The 25,288-nt window shown below is 41.3% G+C and overlaps 2 protein-coding genes and 1 non-coding gene across 11 annotated transcripts in view; 1 reads left to right on the forward strand and 2 right to left on the reverse strand.

Moving 5' to 3' along the window:
- Positions 1-677: 677 nt before the first annotated feature.
- Positions 678-8,000, reverse strand: RPL5 (ribosomal protein L5). The gene is made up of 8 exons (XM_068689734.1): positions 7,848-8,000; positions 6,976-7,045; positions 6,763-6,878; positions 5,270-5,404; positions 4,468-4,670; positions 3,293-3,470; positions 1,548-1,636; positions 678-841 (listed from the first exon to the last, which is right to left on the reverse strand). Exons 1-8 carry the CDS (start codon positions 7,848-7,850, stop codon positions 742-744), a joined length of 894 nt encoding a protein of 297 aa, XP_068545835.1. The 5' UTR covers positions 7,851-8,000; the 3' UTR covers positions 678-741.
- Positions 3,648-3,743, reverse strand: LOC137860767 (small nucleolar RNA SNORD21). The gene has a single exon (XR_011099163.1). It is a non-coding gene; the product is annotated as a small nucleolar RNA SNORD21 (small nucleolar RNA).
- A 668-nt stretch (positions 8,001-8,668) lies between the features above and the next one.
- The window catches only part of EVI5 (ecotropic viral integration site 5), a 74,766-nt gene continuing 58,146 nt past the window's right edge, over positions 8,669-25,288 (forward strand). For 4 of the 9 annotated variants that reach the window (XM_068689712.1, XM_068689713.1, XM_068689714.1 and 1 more), the window contains exons 1-3: positions 8,669-8,815; positions 19,062-19,291; positions 23,680-23,869. In XM_068689712.1, coding sequence (XP_068545813.1) covers positions 8,765-8,815; positions 19,062-19,291; positions 23,680-23,869 — 471 coding nt within the window. In that variant the 5' untranslated portion in view covers positions 8,669-8,764. Of the gene's footprint in view, positions 8,816-9,077; positions 9,250-9,466; positions 10,057-19,061; positions 19,292-21,655; positions 21,776-23,679; positions 23,870-25,288 lie in introns of those variants that run through there. The other 5 variants (XM_068689710.1, XM_068689715.1, XM_068689718.1 and 2 more) reach the window with 4 other exon arrangements.

The raw sequence follows: 25,288 nt of genomic DNA on the forward strand, positions 1-25,288 counted from the left end.
AACTCAGCCATGTAGTCTACTTGACTCTTGTTTTAAGTGTGCAAGCAACTTCACTAAGTCTAATGATAAACAAGTAAGTATCTATGAACCTGAGAGGAAGGATAAAATAAGGCAAGTCACAGCCTCTGTAATTAAGTATGCGTATGCACCTTAGAGAGTAAATTCCCTTGTCTGATCACTGAAGTGTGTGTAAAAGGTTTAACCTTAAGACAATACCTGCTTCAGCAGCAATAAGGACGTTTCACTTACTGGAGGAAGCTTAAATACCTCAAGATATGTTACTGTCAGCTTCACTAAGTCACAACAGGGTAAGTGTTGCTGTACATATTCCTGAAAGCTTAAGTCTACCTCAGATTTTTTCTTAAGATACATACTCCTCTCCCATAGCATTACATAATCTGAAAGAAAAGCTCTAAAGCAGTAATTTTTTTTTGTAATTCTTTCTTTTTGAAATTAGAAAGAACAAAGTTCTTTTATGTATTTTTTTCTTATGAGTTACATTAATTTTTATCAATATTATTTTCCTTTGTTATGGGAATAATTCTAATGGGGTAGCCTTGTCTTTCACACTTGCCTTTTCTGAAGGAGTTAATATAAAAATCCTTAAGGCTACACAATAGCTGAATTATACACATATTCCAATTTTTTAAGATAATTAATAAGTCAGTCTTACACAGTTGCTTACTCAATAAATTTATTGGCACTTCTTCCAAAGCTTCATAGAAAATTGTGGAAGTTGTCTTAACTATCAGCTGCACGCTCCTGAGCCCTGAGGAAGCTAGCCTTCTTCTGAGCAACACGGTCTTTCCTCTGGGCAAGGGACATCTTGGAACTGTTCACTCTGCAACAAAAACACAGGGTATGACATATCCAGAGCAGAAATGAGCAAAAGGGTGATCAAGAAAGCTGAAGCTGCGATTAAGAATTCTATGCTAGAACATATTGCCACTTCTGTAACACGCTCTATTTCTTAAGATATTGTTGCAGCACCACCAAAAGTATACTAAACAGTAAGTTAAAATGTGCTTAACCAAAAAGCACAGTTAAGCTCCTGTAAGGACTAGACAGGAAGAAAGCCACTGCAGTATCTGTGCTTTGTTTTTTCTCCCAAATTCCTGAAAAATACAAATAGCTTAGTACTGACAAATTAGTCAGCCTGCCCTCTCCTGAAGAGAAGTAGCCTTCCCTCTGAAAACACAAGGATGCTAAAATACACACTTAAGAAATGCCAGTTGTTCAGGCCACAGGTATAGTCTACTACTAGATTTTTTTTTATTATTTTTTATTTTTTTTACAGTTAAGGGCTCTTGAATTTTTGATTCTGTTGAACATAACTCCTGAAGTTACACATATCTTAATCTGATCTAAAACAGGGAACCTGCTTTGGCAGGGGGGTTGGACCTGATAACCTTTTGAGGTCCCTTCCAGCCCCTACAATTCTGTGTGATTCTTTGAAAACACAGTGATTCATAGGACACTTGTGTCAAAATCCGTGTCTGTTCCAACCTAACTAAAGTCTCTTTAACAGAAGTCATGTTCATGTTTACCTCTTTTTCTTGACTTCTCTCTTGGGTTTCTTTTCATGGACTGGATTATCCCGTATAGCAGCATGGGCTTTTTTGTACATTTCTTCCATCTTGGGGGGGAAAGAAAAAGTAGTTACTATTTTAGGATTGTATCAAGAAATAACATACCCTTAGCAGAGACAGCAATAGAAAAAGGTTTCATCACAATATAGCTTACAAGTTTGTGTGGTTCCCTTACAGTATTTTCTTCAGGCAGATCATCACTGTTACAATATACTGGAATCCTGGCCTATCGCTACATTATGATTTTGATTTAAATACCCAAAATAGCAGCTTGGACACAAAACCAAGGAAGTATTTTTACCCCTATTTTACAGATAGTTAATCTACATCCTTGACTCACTGCATACTACTTACAAATCTCATAACTACATGCTAGCAGAGAAGTGCTATTTCCTCTGAAGCCGACTTCCTAGGGGCTAATTTCCCTGTATTTAAATTAAAAGGCAGTGCAGAAAGTTACTCTACTTCCACCTAGAGTAGAATAATTCTTACTTTCTTATACAGCTCATTGCTCTCAAGGCTTAGTTCTTACATCAAACCAAAATTACATAAACATCAGATGCACAACCTTACTAGACCCTACCCTGGTACACATTACAAAGCTGCTCAGTAAAAGAGAAGGGAAGAAGTTGAGACTTGTTAATTTGTAGTTGCTTGAAGAGTCCCTGCATCATCCCCAAGAATGTTGTCATGTAGCAGCAACAAATACCTTAGAAGAGGCTATGGCAAAGCAGTCATTTCTGAGAGCTCACATGGCATGAGAACATACAGAACTTTGGGTACCAGGTGATCGTGCATAAGTTATTATTCTTTGGCGTATAAGACAGGAGCATGGAAGTGAGCTGTTCAGTTACACAGATCAGAAGACCCTAGCCTCTCTGTCCCAAAGACAGCTATGGCTCTATAAAGACATTGATTTGCTGATGGTTAATTCCAACTAGACCCCAGCTGTGAAAAGATTATCTAGATAAACACTGTTTGCTTGGTAATGTAAATGCAGTTATATTTTAAGTAAAGATTACTAGCAGAAAATTAGCAGATTGGTTAAATTTGCAGAAAAAAAAAAACAACAGAAGAACCTACAGTAATAAAGGTGTAAAAAATGAAGTTAGCTTTTCATAGTCTAGAAAAGGGACAGTAGAATGTTTGTTTCACTCGTCAAGAGTGCAATCAAAGGAAACCAAGATTATTACAGGCAGCAGACAAGCCATCCAAAAGACATTTAATAGTTCAAATGAGCAAAAGAAGCACTGTGGTAATTCCACAAATCATTCTGTGTTTTGTGCAATATATTCAAAAATGGAAAGTTGTACTGAAATAAGATGTACAACACTCAGAATATTCTTCATCAGATGCTAGCTTCTGCAACAGAACTAGCTTGGGATTGTCTATTTGCCACAGGCCTACAGCTACCTATAATCACACGTCATAAAAAAAATGTGATATAGAGCACATCTTCAGTTACCCCAGCTGCATACCTTTTTCCTAGGATGCAGTCCTATAAGCTTATATTTTTAAACAGACTGCTAAGCTTCAAAGAACAAAAGGGAAAATATGTGTTTTGTTTTTTTTACATGGAGAACATGCAACATAAACCACACTCCTATTTTACATTATCAAGACTTTTTGCATTACTGAGAAATCCCTACACAAGACTTATCACATCTCTACTAATGTGCAAGAGCCAAAAAGACAGATCTTACCCCATCAGGTGTTACATTGTTCTTTATGTATTGGGAGAATTGTTTTTTGTAAGCATCTTCATCTTCCTCCATCAGGTAACGCATATAATCTGCAACGTTTTGGCCCATGATATGCTTGCGGTGAACCTCTGCATTGAATTCTTTGCTTTCTGAGTCATAACCAGGGAAACGCTTGGTACTGTGAAAGAGCAGTTACATTCAGAGTTAAGACATCCTGCCAAATGCTCTGATTCAGAGGCAAGCTTCCACAAAGAAGTAACTGTTGGACCAGATTCTGCTATAGATAACTGAGGGATAGGACCCTCTACTTAAAAATGGAAAGATAAAGAAAATGAAGAAACGTAAGTTCATCTCAGCTGCCATCAGTCCCGTCTTGAAACAATCCAGTACATCATATACACACCGTGGACCAATTACAGAGTGCTCAGTCACAGGGGTATCATCATGTAGCAGCCGAGTTAGAAAAACTGAAGAATTAGTCAAGAATTACAGGACAGCATGAGAGGGAGTAGGAAATGCACAACAGATTTTTGAATTATTTTCCCCACTGCTGCTGTCAGAAAGTAGCAGTCAACTGTATTATTAGTGTTAAGTAACACTAACAAAAAACCTTGATTTTGTCACTCATAGCTTCTGACAGGAATTACCAAAACTTCAATGTGGAAATTTTAAGTGCAGGAGGACCACTCAGACATACTACTGTCTTGACAACTGTGGGAAAAACCAATGATTGTTTTGCATCTGGTATGTACCACTGCAAAATTAATACCTACATATAACTTGCTTAAGACTTGAAAAAAACGCTAAAGAGTATTTATGGATGTGCATTCTGCATATATTCATGTACATATCATCCAGTACATACAGGTGTACTGGATGATTTCAAGTAAAAGCAAGGTGGCTCTTTAGGTCCTGATTTATAGATTAATTTATATAATTTAACAGAATCTCTTGATAAGTCACAAGATTCATGCAAGCTCTATCAGAATTGCACCAATAGATTAAAAAACAACCAACCAAATAAAAAAGAACTACCCCAGAACCTGCGCTAAAATAATAGTTACCAGGTTATAACAAAACCATTTCAGCACAAAAAATGACAATATATTTAGACTGTCATACACAGAAATATCTCAGGTAATTCTAAAGGGATTTTTTCAGACAGACTAGATTACCTATGAGGGATGGAGAGACCACCATCCACTGCACCCTTCAGAGCACCAAAAACTTTGTTTCCAGTAGTAGTTCTGGCAAGACCTGCATCAAGGTAGCATGTGAAAGCACCAGGCTTTCCATCCACACTTTCCACGTTGTATTCATCACCAGTCACTTCAACTTGGCCTTCATAGATCTTATCAAGGCCAAATTTATTCAGAAGCTGTGGGAAAGGGAAAAAAAGAAAAAAGCACATCTGAAAGTCTGACCATTTACTGACAAAATTAAGAATCACCATCAGTTTAAAACACAATTTTGTAGTAGAATCTCCATGCTTTCAACCAATTTCTTTATCAAAATTATGTACTCCATACTAGTAACAAAGCTTATAATAGCCGCCACAGTAAGCATGCCTGTTACATTTCAACTTCTTGTTCCAACCGATATGCCAGGGAACTCGAAACTTATTCACATGCTCATATGGAAAATGGATAAATGGGGCTTACACGTCTGAACTCTTAAAGGTACATTTCTTACATTTTTTTTCCTGACTCCCTCCCTCCAACAAACTGAAGTGCTGAGATTTAAAGTTGGCTGCTGGGCTTGAAATTGGGTGTTGTCATACTTCTCACTATGATTTGACAGTCACAAGAGGCCATCAAATCTATACGGTAAAGAGGAAAAGTTAGTATTTAGCCCACAGGTATCTATACTAACTCACCAGTTAAGTGGGCTTTCAGTAAGTAAGCCTACTTAGGGAAATTTTGAAAGAAAACCAGAAAAACAAAACATCTACTTCCAGGCCATTTGTCAGATACTTACCCTGCGTGCCAAAAGCAGACCTGTGCAGTATGCTGCTGCATAATTGGTCAGGCCAACCTTCACACCGTATTTTGGTAGCTCATGGGCATAAGCAGCACAGACAATCATGTCGCCTTCGATCCTAGCATAGGCAATCTGACAGCAAAAAAAAATAATAATTAGTTTTCTCATTGTAATGCTGGGTTTAATTTACTATTACTTTGACATCTACTTAAGCCAATGGGAATTCTGCATGGAAACGTCCTACAAACTGCCAACCAAGCTCACAGCATTTTGCTTCATTTTTCTTTTCAAAAATTTCTTACAGCATAATTAAATCCTCAGTACAGAAGCTAAGAATTCAAATCCATATCAGGACAGAGAAAGTAGATGACAGCACCCACTTTCTTTAATTTCTTCGCATACATCAAGATGCCAGGAAACTGCCTACAAAAGCAACCTTTCAAATAATTATTACAGACGTAGATGGATTCTGTCCCACTTTGTGCAGGTAGCTCTCATATAACACAGCATACAAATCACTTTAGAAAAATGCAAAAGCACTTAGAGTTTGTGAGGACAGTGTTACTTTATGGAGTGATTTTATTAATGGATCTGAGATCTTCACAACCTCAGGGGTGTCCTGTGAGACAACAGTAATACCAGATTTGTTTCTACTGTTCCTTTCACATATAGAACCTTCTCCCTTTGACTCCCACTTCTCCTTCACACCTAGAAGTTGCCCCCTCTTTCCAGGTTTTCCACATACTGGAAAGGCACTACCTATCAGATGTAAGTGCCTGCCACCATCACTTCTTGTTTTGAGTTTCAGAGATAAAGTAACCTCGCCAAGGTCCTACAGTTTAGTCTGAACTGATTAAAACCAGTACTCTTTGCCATTCTCTACAGATAACTACTCAATGAGGAAACAACAAGCATTTCTAGCTTTTTTAATCTTTTACACATATTCGTGATAGAACAGGCCTAAATTTTCAGCTTCAAAATTAATAAAAACGTTCTGAAAATAAACCAGGAAAGTGAACTACAGCAAGGAACTGCACTACACGATGCAAGACAACTTAATAATCATGAAGAAGTGACTATTCTTATTTGTCTGTCTCCTTTAATCTCACAGGAACACTCTTTTAAAGCATATCTGCTTCCTACGATCCACACTACCATCACAGTGAAGACCTCCTGGAAGTGAGGGCACCTTTATAAATAACGTCCCACAGTCAGTTCTGTCATCTCCAATCAAGCAAAAGAGCCTCTCTTCTCAAAGTACTAAGTTTTAAGCCAGCAGAAAAGATGCGGAAGTTTTCCCATCCCTAACCTTGTTTTAGAACACCAGCAAAATTACTTTTGTGGATATGGATTATTACCAAAATTGTGTCAACTTTAAAGACTGTTTTTCTCCCTGAAGCCAAGCAACAATATTCAAACTGCTCAGGACATCCATCCCATTTACCTCATTTCAAGGTTGGTAAGTATGTGACGAGCACCACAAACCTTACCTGGCAAATGATGTCTCTGTTGGTAACACGTACAATCATCCTATACTTAGGGGTGTTGTACTTGTTCTTATCCTGAATTACCAAACGCTTACGAGCATAGTAATCAGTTTTTCCCTCTGAAAAACAGCAGTTATAGGCGTGAGAACGTATGTTAAGAAACAGCATTGTTTGTCAATGTCATTTCATTAAGTGATAGAGGGAAGTTAACTATACCTCTCCTTCTCCTGAATTTCACTTGGTATCTCTTGAAGTAGGCCTTATTCTTGACAACTTTCACAAACCCCTTGAATAAGAAATATAACTGGATGTTATTAACATGTCACCATGTCAGCCAAGGCCATTTAAAATTAATTAGTTCTGCTATGAATAAAACACCGATAGATCTGTAACAGAGTAACAGGTCAACTTAGAGATGAGCTGAGTCATTTCAAAAAAAAAAACAAAAAAAAAAAACAAAAGCACACACGAAAAAAAGAATTTGTATCCTTCACAACAACTTTTTTTTCTCCTGAAAGCAGGCGAAGCCAGGGCCGAAGCAGCCATTACAGTCGGTACCGAAGCGGGTCCGCACCGAGCGGAGCAGTGAGGAAGCTCCCTCCCCCCCCCCCCCCCCCCCAGCTCATTTTCCCGGAGCGCTCTCCAGCAGCACCCCCTCCTCCTCTAAGCTTCAGCTGCCGAACAGCAGCACGGACAAAACGGGAAAGGAAAAACAAACAAACAAAAAAAAAACCACCACAAAGAAACGCCAGAGGAACCCTCGCGGGGCGCCCGGCACCTGCCGGGTTTCAGCGCCGAGACCCCGCGGCAGGGCCGGGGGCAGCCCCCGCGCCCCTCCGGCCTCCCCTCGGCCCAGGGGGCTCCGGCCCCGCCGCCGCCGCCGCCGCCCCCCGCCCCCGCCCCCGCTCCCGCCCGCCGGAGGCCGGGCCCGGCCCCGCCGAGCCGCCCCGGCAGCCATTGCCACGCTGGAGCCGGCGGCGGCCCGGGGCCCATCGGGCTCCATCCGGGCGGGCCGGGCGGCGCGGCGGGCGGCGAGCGGCGGGGCCGAGTCCCCCCCGGCGCGCGGGTGCCTTGGGGCCGGTACCGACCATCGTGCCAGGTACTGTCCGGTCTAGGCCTAGGCCGGGGCCCGCTCCGCACAACGCCTGCAGCCAGCAGCAGGGGGGAAAAGGCCGCGCCCACCGCGCAGCCGCAGCTCCACGGCGGCGCGGCCCGGCCCGGCGCGGCTGCCCCCCGGCGGAGCGGAGGAGCCATCGCGCCCTGCCCCGTGGTGCGGCGCTGAATGCCCGCAGCCGGCCCGGCCCCGGCGGGACGCAGCTCCCAGGCTGGAGCTGCCCGGAGCGCTCGGTGCCCGATTAACCCCAGCAGAGCGCGGTGCAGCCGCTGCTGCGCCTACCCGCGGGCCGAGTGCTGTCGCGTCCCTTGGTGGTACCGGAGAGAAGCGCGCAGAGCCAGCACCTCCGCACCTGACCCGTGTGCCCACTGGGCCACTTCACAAATGATAAACCGAGCCAGTGATTTCTGTTCACAGAGCGATATCTTAAAAAGTCACGCGTTTGCTATAAGGAACGCCAGGAGAACGAAAGAAAGAAGAGATCTCCAGGGTCAGCCAAGCACCAGTGCGACTCCACGCCGCCAGCTTCAGAAGCTATCGAACTAAGCCTGGGTTTGGGAAAGCCGAGCTTTCTGCCTACCCTTGAGTTTGTACATAAAAGCAGCCCTCGCCGAGCACGGCGTCCTGTCCGCCCCCCGCCGTGCAGCCACCCGCCTGCTGAGGCGACCACCGGGCAATGGCTGCCCTGGCTGCAGGAGGCCCCAGGCTGGCAGCCGGGAAGGCCCGACCCGCTGCGTCCCGGCGGTGAACACGGCCCAGAGCCGGGCACGGCCCCAGCCAGCCCCTTGCCCACAGCTCTGCCCTGCGGCTGCCCCACACCTGGGCTCATTACCCCGTGACCCCGCCGGGCCGCTTACAAATTGGGGGCCAATTTCCTCCCCCCCAGCAGCAATGTTTGCTGGAACCAGAGTTGCCCTGCACAGAGGCTCTGGATTTGTTGAGGTACAAGCTGAGGCTTTTGGCGTTGTAGCGAAATCTTTCTGACCGGTAACGTTTATTATCAGCAAGGGAAGCGTGTCTGTGCGTTCTGCTTGCTTCCCCCTCCCGCTTCAGACGCGTGTGCGGTGCTCCCGCAGGCACCAGCCCGGGGAAGCGACGCCCCTCGGCGCTGCGCAGCCCGGGCTCCGGGGGCCGGCGGAGGCCGCTGCTGGGCCGGGCGCTGCGGGGCCGCTCCAAGCGGCGGCGGCTGCGCGCGGACTGCGCCTGCGCCCTGCCGCCAGGGACGTGGCCCGGCTGCCGCGGCCGGCGGAGCGCGGGGAGCCGCCGGGGGGCAGCGGGCGGCGGGCGGGGAGCGGCTCCGCGGAGGTCGTCGCCCCGCGCCAGGCCGCCGGGCCCGCCGATGCCCGCACCTCCCCGCCGCGGGCAGCGCTTCCAAGGTGAGGCGCGGCCGGGGCGGGCTGAGGGGCCGGGGGCGGTGCGCGGCGGGGCGCGGCGGCCGGGCCGCAACGGCCGGGCCCGGGGCGCTGCGGCGGGGCCGAGCCGAGCCGGCCGGGGCCGGGGGGGGCCTCCTGAGGCGGGGGTGGGGGTGGGGGTGCGGGGGCCGCGGGCGTGCGCAGCCGGCTCGGCCCCGGGGGCGGCGGCAGGGGAGAGCTGCTGCCTGCGGGGCGCTTTGACGGGTTTGTTTTGTGGAAGGAGGGGGCGCTTATTATTTTATTGTTATTTATTGTTGCCGTTATTATTGCGGTGCTGTTAAACCCCGAGCTTCTGGACATTTCATTTCCGAGATGCGATTTTCAGCCGCTGTTTCGGAGGTCTTGCTAGCACCTCCTGCCGCATCTGCATAGCCGAGATTATATAAGGAGGGTGAGGAGCCGGCTGCTCCTGGCAGCGCTGCGTCCCCGGCTTTTCATGCAGTTGTGGCGGATTCATGGTGGTTTGCTGCCTTGCTGGCCAGAGAGCAATTGCTAGCCAGCTTCGTGTCTGCTCTAACACTTCCCAACCCCGACGTGAGCCAGTGCTAACACTGACCGCGTTAAAGCAGTCTCCGGTCTTCCTGGCACAGCTTCTTTTCAAGATTATCTAGAGAAGATGTAGGATGAAGTCGTGTTCACTCGGAGAAGAATTGACAATGTTCAGTTCTACTTGTCTCCAGAAGTGTTTGAGAAAATACTCAAAAATTGTTTTTTTCCCCTAAAAAAAGCTTTTTTTTTTCTTGTATGCACTTCATGTGGCTGAAAGAGAAGGTAACAGTATCTTTTTTTTTCTTTTTTATTTTTTTTTTGGTAGCTGTTTTGTATAAATATCTCTTCACTTCTCTAACCTTCTAACCTGCAGTTTCTGCTTTGATCATGGCTGTACAGCTCTTATGTTTACACAACTGTATATCGAGATCTAAGGCTGATTTTGAAATATTTAGATATAAATTCCCTTTCAAGTAAGGGTTGGGAGGGGAAATAAATGGTATTGAAAAAGGGATGTGATCAGGAGGAAAGCACAGGGTATTATGAATCAGCATTGCCTGAATTTGATTAAACTCAGATGAGAGCAGCTGTTGAGTGGGTCCCTGAAGGTTCACCCAGCCCAGTAGTGCCTCTGAGAGCAGCAGATGTTTGGAGAAAATGACTAAACACAGCAATCTTAATTCCATCCTATTTCTCCTCCTAGCTTCCAGCATGCTGAAGTATAGATACTTCCTGGGGTAGAGTTTAGTGACTTGAGTTTCATCGTGTTTTTTGCTGCCCTCCATACGTTTTTCTTCTGTAGTTTTGTCTGATAGTTTTTGAACAAATAAGCAAGAGATGGCTACAGAGTGGAAATGTTCGTGGAAAGCAATGGATGGGAGAAAAGCCTTTTGAAGTTGACAGGAGGAGTGGGGGAAATTGATATGCCTAAACAGTTGCTGTCAGTTTGGTCTCTGGGTAAGACTGATAATAAATGGAGGAGTATTTTTTTTATTTTTTTATTTTTAAAAAAGAGTCCCTTGGCTCTTTTGAAAAGAAAACTGTTTTTTGAAAAAGTTTTTACCTTGCTAATTCAAGGTTCCATTACCACAGTGTAAAAGAATAAAAGCCATCTTGGGCTATGCCTAGATAATACTAAATGTTTTCATTTTCTTGCTCCTTCTGATATATTAACTTTTGTTACAAGTCTTTTTTAATGCTTAAGGCAGAGTCCATGTGGAACTTAATATTTTAGTTACCGTTTTGTCAAATGCATAGTTAAAAAGAAAAACCCTTTCAGCTGGTAGTCTGGGAAGATGAACAATAAAGAAAATCCTGATTGAATGTTCTTTTCTTGAACAACTTTTGCTTGCCTTCATTACATACTCTGAATTCTTTTTTTTTCTCTGAGACATGACTACAATTTTTTTATATCCATAAAAGCAAATAGTAAATATTATAGGTGCTTAGAACTTTGAGTTGTTACAAGTGTTCTCTGAAGTTCTTGACTGTCACCTCAGTGTGTAGATGGCATACTGAATTAAAATCCTGTGTCTTACCTACTAGTAAAAAAAAAAAAAGTATCGTCTGTTGGTACATTTTTGATTAATTTAAACGGGAAATACAGCAATGCTTTCATTATAGTCTTGTCTGCTTAAATGTCTACTTTCCTTCTGCAGCAAGTGGTGATTGGAATAAAAGGGAGATGGGGATTGGGCAGGAGGCTGGGTAGTAACATAGGCAGACTTGCCTTGCTTTGCTCAGTTCACATTCAGCCATGACATGTCTTTGCTGAATGCACGTGTTGGCAAGGTAGAGGCTTTAGTGAATCCTAGCTTGTCCTTGATTACATTACTGCTAATTTGTTTAACTTCCTGTGAACTCCGGTAACTATCCAGTTAGCCTTGAAGTGGTGTTTTGGGGAGGGCCTAGGCAATGTCTGGCCTGATATAGGATTCATGTAATGAAGAACATGATCTCCTTTTGGTCATGCTGACAGGGATGATATGGTGGTCATTGTGCTATTTCAGGCTGTATTAACGGTCAACTCTGGTAATTTTCTGTAAAAGTAATCCTTCTGAGACCCGGTGAGGCAGTTCCAGAGTAGTTGGGGTTAAAGTGCAGTGCTAAGGTTGGGCTTTGTTCTGTACTAAAAATAAGGTGGTGTCTATGAATGACTGTGGACATCTAATTTTTCTGTGTTGGTTCCCAACTTGGGAAACAGTCAAAAGGCACTACCACAAATCTTTTTTTTGTATGAACAAACTTTAGCTGTCTCCCTAATATAATGTTAAATACCTGCTTGACAACATCGTAATGTGTTCTTGATCAATTGTTTTAAACATTAAAAGTGTAATTATTGTGGTGATATGGAACTCCGGTTCACCAGTATCTTATACTATATTAACTCTTTTTTTTTTTTTTTTTGTCTGGTTTCTTCAGACTGGCAGATGGGCCCAGTCTTCTAGTAGTGAGTTGCTGTTGTCAGAACTTGACAGTGCACTTGTAACTAAGAGGATGTTATGAGAAGAGTTTACTGTTTTTATTAGAGTGAAACAATTGAATGTCATTTAAAATGGATGTAAAAAAAACTAGTAGCTAGTCAAAAACGGTTTTGGATGTGTATTTTCCATATCACTACATAGGGTGATATTGTGTAGGAGATCTTAACTTTAAATCTCTTTCACAGATTCTTGGTGCATATAGTTTGAATGGCAGACTGCTTTCAGACATGGGGGGGGAAGTTCCAACTTAAATGTTCTTTGAAACAGCAGGGCTAAAAACAACATTCATTAAGTGGAGTTATTTTTGTTGGATTTTATTTTGCCTTGGAATGCTGGGACTTCATGGGTTTGGCTGAAGCTTTAGTATTTCCCAGACATTTGGAAAAAGAACTGTGATTGATATTTCTAAAGACGAAATGAGGATGCAAGTTAAAGTTCCATAAGACCATGATATAGACTTGGGAGTTTTATTTCTTTTTTGTAAAGATCTATACAAAAAGAAGTGAATAGGCATTTATTTCTAAACAGAAGCATAAGACTCCGTGGTTAAAACAATCAAAAGATAACTGTTTTCATTTGGCTCTGAGTAATGTAATTTCTCTGAAGAGCAGGCTCCTTTTTCTTTAATCACTAACTGGGGAAAAACTTTCATTTAAGTGGCGTGTTCAGAAAAAAAAACTGCAGGAGCACTGCTACAGACGCTAGTGGCATAGAGGAAGACACTACAGCAGTAAAAGGCTGCTTGCTTTGAGTTACACTGTAAATGCTTGTGAAGACAAGTCACAGATATCCGAAGCAAAGCGGTGGGCAGTTAAATACTACAGCAAGGCTATGGGTGCTGGCATGGGTCATGTTACTAGAAATAGGGTACTGATGTTTGTACTTCTATCCAAATCTGCTGGGCTTACCGTAGATAGCTTAGACAACTTCTTGGAATTGGAAGTTACTAAATTGGTTGTGCTTTTCACTTCTAAAAGTTTTACCCTTTCTTATAGTCTGTCAGCAGCAGCAAGTTGTGATGAACTTGTAGCTTGCAAATAAGGGTGGTTACTGGTCAGTCACTCTGTAACTGATGTACTTGTTTGAATTTGAGTATAACTGATAGGAAGTTGATTCCTTGAAGGAAAGGAAAGTATCCTGAGGTGAGGGTCTTGCCTGTCTTTGTCATCTAATTTGTTTTATATTCTAGTAAGTAATGAAATTGTAAACCTTACCGTGCTCTATAAGGCCATGCCTGTTTTCTCCATCACCTCTCTTCACGCAGCCCTTGGGAAAGGGGACTGTGCACAGCCATTTTAAGGGAGATAGGCATTTCAGTTCTTGCTTGTGGATTGTGATACGTGTCACAATTAAACAAGTAGAATTAAACATATAAAACAGGTTGCCAGTATATAGAAATAAATGTTGCATATAATGTTGTATTTTTATCTTGTCCAAAATTTGATCCTTTTAACATACCAATTTAACTCCTTGTGAATCTTGTATGCTTTAAAAGTAACCTCAAAAGCATTGATCTTCATTGTGGCTCAGTGAATATTTTAAAATGTGGCTTAGTTATTTCTGACTTCTGAAGTATGGATCTAAGGCTTTTAGTAAATTTAAGTGCACTGATGTACTTTTGTATATTTTCGCACTAATGTAGTTTAGCTGCTAGCACTGGCACTGCTCCAGGAGAAAGTTGGCTGAAAGCAGCATTAAAGGAACTAGATATTAAGGGATGAGTAGGAAAGTAAAGTCTGTGGAAAGGAGCTTTCAGGATAAAGCATGTCTGTCCTTCAGGCTTTGCTATTTTTTTGAAACATGATAATTGAACTCCAGTGAAATGGCTGACTTGCATTTTACTGAAAAACATTTCAAAGTCTTCCAATCTAGTACATGAACAAACTGAATTTGCAGTTGTTCTTGATTTCAGCAGACTGATCTATGACTCTTCCTGTTTTGTTAGCCAACAGGACGGTTCTTCGAGGATAAGCATGTAGTTTGACACTCAGAAACCCAAAGATGTTTTCCAAACTGAGGCCTAAGAGAACAGAGAAACAAAGGAAATTCCTTCAGGTTCCTCCATAAAGCTTTTACTGTAGTCCTTCAGTGCTTTCTTTCATAGATCTGAGGCACTCTTGTCCATCTTTTACTCAAGTGCCATATCTAGATTCTTTACCCCTTGAAAGAAGGCATAGATGGTTCCCTGAAGGTTGTTAGTGTTCATATGTCAGGCTTGAGAGAGAACTCCTTTGATAAGGGGTCATCTTTAGGTAGTGCTTGCAAAAGCACCTTGGTTTGACTTCTCAGCTGGTGTACTGGCGAGTGCTTGAGAGACTGTAAACCACAGTGGTCTTCAGAGATAATTAAAAACCTAGAGTTTGTGGAAATAAACGGAATTCAGTACAGCTTTGTCAAAGTTCATATAAACAATATTTCAATCATTAACCGATGGCTTCAACCTTTGGTGGGTCACTGCAACATTTTTAATTAAGTGCCTTCTCAAAATACTTTATATAATAGATTACGCTGTGAACTTGCAGCTTTGTTTCTAGATATTCTAGGCCCATCAAAGTCTGAAGCCAACTTTCAAGAAAGCGTATTCATTAAGTGATACTACAGAGAGCTTCCTGCTAGCTTTAGATTTACACAGTCTAAAACGTTAGTCTGCTTGTTGTTTACATCAGAAAGGCATGGAGGGCTGGTGATTGTCAAACAGAATGAAAGCTGGTGTATGCCAGCATTGATATTCCTGGCTGTTGGTAGGTGACATTACAAGAAAAACTTAAGCATGTGAGAGTAAATCAGGACTTTCTTGGACTTAGGCTGGAACCAGTTAAAATGATTTTCTTGTATAGAAGGTACAGATGAAGCTGATAGTGAAATCATGTTGGAGTCCTGAATTAGGATTTTAGATTGTCAGGAAGCCTGATAACAGGCTGATTCACAAGCTGCATCTCCTGTATGTCACTGTCTGAGTCAGTTTAGTTTATTCTTCAGCTATTAGAATGCTGTTACCTTTTGAAGCAAGCAGGAGACTGGGTTTATGGAATGCTATACAACTTGCTTGAAAACCATGTACACAACCACTTCCTTTTTTTTTTTTTTTTTTTTTTTAGGATTCTACCTCTTTCTCTTAGGAAGAGAAGAAAGGATAGAGGGAGGATGTGAAATACATATAGTATACATATTAATGTTTGTGTAGGGCTTGCAGTTATTTTTCCTTTGTGTGATAAAAATAGTTGAGAGAATAATTCAGGTAATTAAGATAAGATTTAATACACACTGCTTTCAGGGAGGCGCAGAATGCACATATTAACTGAACTCAGTGTCTACAGTGAAATATCTTTTTTTGTCAATAAGTCTAAATAGACTGAAAAATTTGTTTTTCTTGAAAAACAAATATTGTCTGTGTAGCAAATGTGATGGTAACATTTTGGGACTTACGGTAGGGTGCTGCAGCATACCTATGAGATTCTCAGGCAAAAATATTCAGATAATACATATGTGATATGGGATGCTGTGGCCTGCCTACAGCTGGCCTTACGTAAAATATTGAATCTGTTGTTCCACTGCAGTATTCATTTGGAATAACTCAAACCTAACACAGTATTGCACTGATCAGCAGCTGATTTCAGATGCTAAACTTAAAGCTGAGATGAGGAGCTCATGTATTTTAGTTGACATATGTGAAGTGCACGTATCACGTACCTGTGCAGAGCTCAATATAAATGTCTGTTACCTTTGCTGTAGCTTAAAGAAGCAGCCATAGGTCTGTGCCTTGACCAGGTAGGTGAGCAGTGCTGACTGTTCTCTCACTGGAACCTGTAGCAGGGTAGAAGGTCTTTAGTGGTCTTTAGCCGTTGTTTGGTTTTGTTCCCCTGTCTCCTTAAAGATTGATCTTTTCAAACTCAAAATTCCTGCACTTAAGACCAGGTAGATACCTCCTAATTAGGCAGGCAGATGCAAATGAGCTCTCCCTGTGCTCTTCATTTGTTGGACGTAAGCTCTGTGGCAGCCTGGGAGCTGCCGCACTGTTCTGCCTTGGAGCCTCAATGACTCTGGTTTGGAGCTGAGCTGTCTGCTCAGTTGAGAATGCTGCAGAGGGTGAGGTGGGCATGATCCTGCCTGCTGGTCTACAGACCTGGCCTTCTTCAGTGGAAAGCATTGGTGTTCCTGCAAGCAGCACTTGTGTTCTCAGTCTGGTTAATTAGCAGGCTCTTGAGGGAGACCCCTCAGGCTGTGGAGTATCTGGCTGTCCTTGGTATTGCTGCAAACAGCTGGGCACCCTTTGCCACAATAATAAAGAGTAGCAAATGGAAGGATGGTTGAAAATTGGCTATGTCAATGATGCTCTGCGAAAGGGAGGCATAGCTGTAGGTCTATGGAAATACTGCTGGTTAAGTAATCAGTTTTTAGAAGAAATGTGTTTAGGAGAGCGAGGAGACCATTGAAAAACACCACAGAAAACATCAAAGGTTTGACAGTACTGCCTTTTTCAGTCTTTCCAAAATGTTGTGCTAAGCAATATGACATTTCTAAAGCAGAGAGGTGTTAAACTGTTTGCTTGTACGCTTACTGGTGTTTTTGCCATCCCCGACCCAGATACCCTGCAGCATCACATGTTCACCCTGAAAACTTGGTCATCCCCAAGCATCCTGTGTTGCAGAGAGCTTGGGTGGTACACTGAAGCATTAGGTTAGTAGATATTTCTGTCCCGTTTAGGTTTGGATGTGTTTTGTTCCTGACTAGCTGATCGAGGGGTAGAGACTTGCTGTGTGGGCATCTGCTACTTGGGCTAACAGCGTATCTCATTACTGAAGCGTTTTATTCGTTAGATGCTTTGGCTAGCATGTTCTGGATTTCTAGTACATCTTCAAGCAATATGTTTGATTCAGGGTGAGAGGAAAAAAGGAGAAAATCACTGGGTAAATGTCTTATGGGGAGGATGTTATGGATATACTGTAGATAAGTAGGATGAGAAAGATCGAAGTCAAATGAGGATAAGAAATAAAGTTTTGGAAGCAAAGGCATGGTGTGTTAGACTATGAAAAAAGAGATGAACGTGCATTTTGGATTTGTGTGTTCTGATCACAGAAGATGGATTCCTGTAAATCACAGCTTCAGGGTATGTGATGCAATGAATGAAGGCATGGTGTCTAGTTCTGGCTAATGTGTTTATGCCTTTTAAAGGATGTTTTTTCTACCTCTCACAAATACTTTGTACAACAATCTGGTGGTTGGAAGGCTTTTTTCTCCCCTTGATTTGAGCTTGTGGGAATCAAATCTAACTTTTTGGCTGTGAGTGCTTTCATCTAGTCAAAACCAGTTTTCCCATCCCACACTTTAATATTTGAAAGGCAGTATGAAAAGAGGGAATTTGGTATGATTTGCAAAGGTTCCTATTTCTCCATTTAGAACGGGCTGTCTGATAGCAGCCCCTGGGCTGAGATAATTTCAACTGGAAAAAGTAACTATGCTTTAATTGAATTCTGTTAGAGGACCTTGGGGAGCATTTTTTTTCCTGTTGTTCAAGGTCTTTAGTATCTTAGCAAGTACCGTATAAGCTGTATTGCAGAATTGTGACAGCCGCTGAGCAATTCATTATTTTGAGGAAGTCAGATGAGATCTAAATTAACAGTTGTCAGCAACACTGCTTCAGGAGAATTTCCTCTTCAACCTGGTTTTGTTTTTGAGAAGTTTGCTAGGCAACTCACTCTTCTTTTCAGGTGTGTCTAGGTTGTCTCCAATTGGGCTAGGACAGAAATCAAACCTGGGTTCATGCTGAGCTGGTGAATCAGTGTAGGTCAAGGTCTCTTGTGCCTTTGGTGGTTGAAGGAAGGTGTAGTGAGTGTTCATGAGAAAACATCTCCAGCAGCTGCTGCTCTTCCTTATCTTGTGATTAGTGAAGAAATCAACAAAAGAACTGGCGAGGCTGGCTGCTTTACTCTGTGGTCCTTGACCAGCGTTACTGCAGTCCACATGCTGTTGTGATCAGCCCCTGCTGATTCCTGACAGATGGATTCCCCTGGCTGCCAGCTCAGAGCTCCCTTCTGTTCCAGGTGCACCTCTCAAGAGTGCCCCTGAGCTCTCTTGAGCCCCAGAATTGGGAGCTGGCAGTGGGGTTGGGGTCACAGACACTTGCTTGTGCAGGGATGACCTGATGAGGAAGTCAGGAAGCAGAAGAGCTGACAGTGGAAGAGCTGCCTGATGGAAGGCAGTCAGGAGTAGTTGTGGATTAATGAACTTAAATGCTTTGTGACAGTTTTCTGCAGATGCTAGAGGATCTTTTACTTTGGTGTCTGCTCCTCTGAAATGTGGTGTCTGCTCCTCTGGTCTGTCACTGTAGGGGGTTAATGAAGGTGAGCAGAAGCCAGGGCGGTTGGGGTATTTACACTGATACACTTATGCTGCTTCAGTGAAATAGTTGACTGCTTCCTTATATATATTTTTCTATGTTTGTGTTGTTTTTGTTTTTTTTTTTTTTAAGATTTTTTTAAAGTAAGCTTTTACTTCTATTCTATTTTGTAATGGGAAGTCTTAACTGATCTGCAGTATTTACTGCAAAAAAACAGCTGTTGAACATATATCACAAATTCCTCTATCTTTCTTGGTGTATTAGCAGCATACTTGCATGTCACTACTTCTGTATTACTTTATTGCTTTTGTTCCTTGTGTTGCTTCTGACAGTTTTGGGTGTTTTGGAAAAATAAATAATCCCAATGTTAGTTCATGTATATTGTATCTTTTTTTCTCTGTTCAGAGAAAGCAGGTTGACTGAAAAGATTAATAAACAACCATTGCAACCTCTTTTTGTCATCACAGGTGGCGACAGACAAGGTTGCAGGGAAGCTGAGCTCTACTCTCTCATGGGTGAAGAACACTGTATCTCACACCGTCAGTCAAATGGCCAGTCAGGTGGCAAGTCCATCTGCCTCCTTGCACACTACATCTTCCTCTACCACTCTGTCTACGCCTGCATTATCGCCATCTTCACCAACACAACTGAGTCCAGACGACTTAGAATTACTGGCTAAACTTGAGGAACAGAACAGGTGAATGGAAAACACCTTGGTCTTCAGGATATAATAATTTAGACTAAAATTAGGTTGTTGCAGTTTCAGCAGAGACTGCTAAAGGAGGTTTGGTTAAAAACTGCGTGGCAGAACACTTTTGTTTCAAGGCCTCTAAGATAAAGAATTGACGTTCTTGAGACGTGTGTTTTAGATGCTCTGTTTTTGTGGAATGTTCAAGGGTGTCTTTCTCTACTAGTCTTACAGGAATGCTTATAACAGCCTCTTATCCGAAGAACTTACAGTGGAGCCACATGGTCTTCAGTATTCAATTTAAAATAGAGTATCTTAGGGTTGATACTTTTGTATAAACTCACCTTCTTAAATGAAAATGATATTTCTATTAGCTTCTTGAAATGTGAAAGACCTCAGAATCGCATTGTTTTCTTGCTTTCCACTATACAACGTGCTCACATTTAGCCTTTAGCATGTTACTTGTGTACTGGTTTACATGGAGTAAAATTTAGTTTATAAAACTTAGTTGGAAACACTAGGAAAGCAGAGGCTGCTTTTCTGCTACTTATACAGTTTAAGGGCTCAAGCAAAATTTTTCAGTTTGTGTTCTGTAATTTAGTCTGCGGATCAGGGTACCTAGTCTAGTACAGGTACAGCTAATAGAGGAGGCTTTGCATCTTCTCCAGTGTTGTGTGGCTGGAGACAGTGTTCAACCATCTGTTATTTGCAAGAAATACTAGGTGCATTCTGCTGGTATGCTAATGGTGACTGGTGCATAATACCTTAATTTCATGAAAGGTAAATCTCTAATTAGTCTTGTTCCTCTGGACTTTTTTTTTGTGTAGACTGCCATTCTCTTTGCAGCCTTTGCGTGCTTGTATATTTATCTGCACCATCTGTGTTTAAGATCCCACTTTTGTTTGGATCAGTTGCTATTGACTTGCATAGTCATTGCAAATTGACAATCTCATTCAGAAATAAAATTGGACCATATGATTTCTTAATGCTGAATTTCTAGAACCCTTATTTCCACTCTTGAGACATGATTCTTTTTTAATGTTTTATGGCCTCTTGCAATGTTTGGTTGTATTCGAGAAGTATGTTTTAGTAGCCTATGGTTGACAGTAAAGGAGAATCTGAGTTCCAATAGCTTTCAGACTTACTGAAGCTCTATAGCTATCAGCTGCCTTCCGTTGAAGATTGCTGTCCCTTGTGCTTCAGGAAAGTGCAGAAACTGACAGTTGAGCTCAAACTGGCTTTTGCTCCAGCATCTGTTAGCTTGCTGGACTTTGCAGTGGGGCAGCTGTGGTACTTGTGGTTTTATTCTACTGATTTAGCTGTGAGGGTAGTAACTTTCAGTAGAGGAGGAGAGTAACTGGAAGGTGGGGCTAATGCCACTGTGTCTCCTGGCATGTCTTCTCTCATATCCATATTCTGCAGCCTAATACAAATGCAGTTTACATGGAAGTTTTTGATGAGGAATGGAAACCTGCTTCTAAACCACCTCATCCTCCTTTCCTTATGGTTTATGGGATGGTCGCTCCTTTGAGGATGTATTGTGTAACCTTTTTTTACCATGCTAGTAGCAATTCAAAATTTATTAAAAGAAGAAAAATCGGAGGTAAATAGTTCTTTGTAGAAAGCTAATTGGCATTTAATCTGAGGTTTTCAGCTCTATTCATGACCAAGGGACTAACTTCTATACGAAAAGCAGTAATATCTGTTCTTTGGACTGCTTATCTGAGTTAGGGCATAATGCTTCTGCCTCTAGAGTAGTCATATTACACCCTGCAGTTAGACTAGTTTGACTGTTGAAAGCTGAATGTGAACTTGGACTTGCTAATCTTCTTCAGGTTAGCTTTTTGCATTTAGTAAAAGTTAAGAAAACTTGTGGGGTTTCATTTGATTTTTTTAACCAGATCTGTTGTTCAATCCTATATTTAGTCTTTTTTTGTTGATGAATTCTAATCAAAGTCTGTCTTATCATGTTGCATTAAATGTATCTTTTCTTGTGAGATACAATACTTTAGAGCACCAAGTTGTTATTTATTTAATCATGTGAGGTGCACTGTAGTTCAGGAAAAGTTTGAATCTGCATTTTAGCACAGTGACACTTTGACAAGGAATTGTACTCTGAACACAGGGAAGTTCTTGTTTCTGCTTAATGGAAGAATAGTTGGTGATGGATAACTTTAAAGGTTTCATTTCCATTGTTGACTTTCACATGAATAAGAAGAATTTAAATTGGTTAAACAAGTTAGAAACTGAAAGAACTCAAACTATATCAAGTTATGAAGGTATCAAGGATTCTATAATCCAATTATACTGAAAGCCTCCTCAGAATAGTGAGGTAGCTCAGTCCAGAGTCCTGTTGGAGTTGTTTGGCTTTAGTAAATCATTTATTAAGTTTTAGGTGAAAGAAAACAGTCACTGAACACCACGGAACTTGCATGCTACTTGCTTTATAACAAGTTTCCCATTTTTAAATCTATGGACAATGAGCTTATCCAGGTAAGGTCAAATTACTGAAATCTGGCATAACTTTTACCAGAAGCTGTGAAAACTGAAAGTAACTAGTCAGTCTTTTACAGTTGTAAGGGTTTTTGTAATCGTATTTATAATCATAATATTTCTTCTGTGCTTGTTTTTTCCTCTGTCATTACTTTGATCTTTTGATACTGGCCCAGACTAGCAAAGGAATTCCAAACTGTTTCCATTACGCACCAGTATAAATCAGGTTTCTAAACACGTTTTTGATTTTTTTTTCAAAATTAGATTTTTCTGCATTGTCTTAATATGAACTAAATTAAAATCAATTGTGAAAAAAAAACTTAGAGTATGGCCTTCAAACAAACTTTTTAACCTTTCTCAAAATAATGAAGTACTTCTGCAGAGACTGTACTTGTTATTTTCATTAATGAAAATACATTTATTCTAGTTTGCATAAAAAACAATAGGTGAAAGCTAGGTGCAGGGAAAGATAATGTAAATAACTCTACCTTAGTTGAGAGCTTGAATTGTAGGTACTCTGAAACTTGTGTAGAAGGGCTATAACTTACTAAATATCTAAAACCTGACTTGACCTTGCTAAAATACTGGAAGTCTTTTAGATTTTGTGCAGATGCATGAGAAATTAATCAACCATATCTGTCTGCTTTACAAGCGTTAGAATTCTTGGAAGTTCAAGCACAAATAAAACTTGATACAGCAAAACACTTTTTTAAAGTTACTCTTAAATTCTCGCTATTAGCTAACATGTGGTCTAAAAAAGAACCTTCCCCCAGCTTATGGGGCTCAGTATGAGTTATGGATAAACAGAGGAGGCCTTTTTGCCATGGATCCCCATCTGTCTCTACCTCCTTGCGAAACTGATGATCATAGCAGCCAGCTAGCAGGGAAATCCGTGATTTTTTTTTTTTCTTCCAAAGCAGAAGTACTGAGATTTCATCCTCCCTGTAGGAGGCAGCACGGGTCAGTGCCCTGAAGTCTGTAGGAACCTGTCCAGCACTTGGCATGTCTTTAATATACCTTGCTACCTGATAATCAGTGAAGTTCTCATGTCTGAGCTCCAGGATTTAATTACCCATTCATTAGCTGTACTAACAGCTGTTGTTGCCTGGTTCATATTCTTTAGGTCTGAGACTTCTCTCGTGCACTTATAAAACACCATGTTAATTTGAACAGTTGTCAGCAAACTTCAGGCATTCCAAAATTGCTTTGAGTTTTAATGATTGTCTGTGTTTACATTGCCATTAAAAATAGAATGAAAAATGTGTAAACGGGTAGCTTTTTTGCAGGCTTCTTTTGTCTTTGCTTTAAAATTACTGTCTTTTCTAGGACTTGACGTTTGACACTACTGTTAGGATATTAGTAAGAATATTTAACTTGCTTGTATTCGTGTTCTTTGTCAGAGTGGTGCATGACAGCCCTATTTTCTATTACTGGTAAAATCAAATCCTCTTGCTGGTACTTACACGTTAAAATAAAACTCACCAATATTTCCTGTAGGTCTGTTAATCTCTAGTTGGTAAATGTATGAAAGAGTTGGACTTGCAATGCTTTTGTACGTTCTCTAATTTGATCTCTTCACATTTTAAGATCTAGTTTGTGAGATCACAAAGAACTTGTATTAAAATCTCACTTCTGTTAGTGCTGATGCATTTTAAGGCATTTTTATCCCTTTCTTGAAGGGCAGCAATGTGCGGTGCTCTTCTGTCTTCGGAATTACTTGAACTCAAGAAAAAAAAAAAGTAACATTGAGCAGTTGTTTTCAGATTTAGTATGGGTGGAAAAACTGTACTGCTGAACCTCTGGATATGTTCTTTAAGAGTTTGAAGAACTGACTTGTAAACAAACTATTAGTAGTATGATACTGTGATAAGAATGACTAATTTTTTTTCATGCTTTCTTTGTAGGCTCCTGGAAACTGATAGCAAATCCCTGCGATCAGTAAATGGGTCAAGAAGAAATAGTGGATCTTCTCTTGTATCTAGCTCATCAGCTTCTAGCAATCTCAGCCATCTTGAAGAAGACTCGTGGATCCTGTGGGGGAGGATTGTGAATGAATGGGAAGATGTACGGAAAAAGAAAGAAAAGCAAGTTAAGGTAGTAGCTGGACAGCTTTTGTAGGATATATTTGTAATGTGATATAAGCGATAGCTTTTTATTTTCATGTTGGCTGTATTCTTTTAAATATGTAATAGAAGCTTCTGATTAATTCTGCTTCAATTCCTAAGACTTTGCTTCCTACATAATCATTACTAGGCTTTAGTTTTGCCTAGCATGTCTTATTGAAATTAGATGCATACCAGAGATTTCAGCATATTTGTAATGAGAGATTCCTTGAATACAGGGGAGATATACTACATTTTCAAAATGGCTTAGTCATACAACAGCTGGATGCTATGACTATTTTCCCACTGAACAGCCATCTCTTTAAAAACATTATCACTAGAGGGCTTAATTTTACTGTATGAAGATCTGATAGGAACATAGTTTCACTGTGCGTGCCAAGTAACTTGACCCCAGGGATGACCTTAAGTGGAAGAACACTCAATTTCTGAACTCTGAGTAGACCAGACAAATTGTGACCAGTGTGTGTTCAGTCTGGGTCAGTTGTGGGTTTATGCAGCAGCAGCGTTCAGTTATACTTCAAATTCAAACTAAAAAGCATCTAAGGCATTTAACATATTTGTGTTTCAGAAGCAGCGAGTACAGCAGCGTGGGATTTTTGTTCGTAGGCAGTCTGTTCTGCTGTGGTTCTTTATTGGCTGTAGTCAGTAGTTTTATGTGCAGAATACAAATTTCAAGGTCTTTTGAGCAGTTTGAAGTGTGTGTGTGTGTGAATAGGTTGTGGGAAGTCAGAACAATGGGCTAAAGCAAAGTATCTTTTATGTGAAGCAGTTGTGAAGAAAGAACATGACTTGAGAGAGGAAATGGGATGAAAATGAATTCAAGACTTTATGCTTGCATAGGGAAAACAGTTTCTGGAAAGGTGTTCCCAAAATGCTATGAAAAGAAGGCCACATGAACCTTGCAAAAAAAAAAAAGCACAAGTGGGATGACAATAAGTAGATCTGGTTGGATAGGGCTCAGTGTTTGAACTGCCTGCATGTGGACATTTTAAAGTGTCATGTGTCGCTCACTTTTACTGCTGGTCAAGTATCATTTGGGGAGTGTTTGACTAACTTTTAGTAAATATTTAAATATATATTGCTAGTGAGTTTTTCACTGCTTGTTAAATAATTCTCAGGTGTGTTTTTGTTTTTGTGTTTGTCAAAAGTCAACCTAAGCTTTGTTATCTTGAAATTAAAATGGAATATGGGAACATCCATACCTTTTTCAGGATGGTACTAGTAGGTATGATTTTTAGCAGCATAGCCATCTCTTTGTTTTGACTATGAAACCTAATCTGAAGTTATTAGATACCTAGCAAGTTCTTGAAGCTTTAGGCATAGGTGTATATGCCTTCTTGTGTATGTGGTAAGTTCTGTTTGTGTGTCTTAGTTCTGCTTTGGAACACCC

This window comes from Anas acuta, chromosome 8, assembly GCF_963932015.1.
Source record: "Anas acuta chromosome 8, bAnaAcu1.1, whole genome shotgun sequence".
Taxonomy (NCBI): Eukaryota; Metazoa; Chordata; class Aves; order Anseriformes; family Anatidae; genus Anas; species Anas acuta.

Coding starts and splice junctions, on each gene's coding strand:
- RPL5 (XM_068689734.1), bottom strand. Junction 5,405..6,762: donor ACAGAGACATCATTTGCCAG/GTAAGGTTTGTG, acceptor TTTTGCTGTCAG/ATTGCCTATGCTAGGATCGA. Junction 3,471..4,467: donor GGTCTCTCCATCCCTCATAG/GTAATCTAGTCT, acceptor GCTCTTTCACAG/TACCAAGCGTTTCCCTGGTT.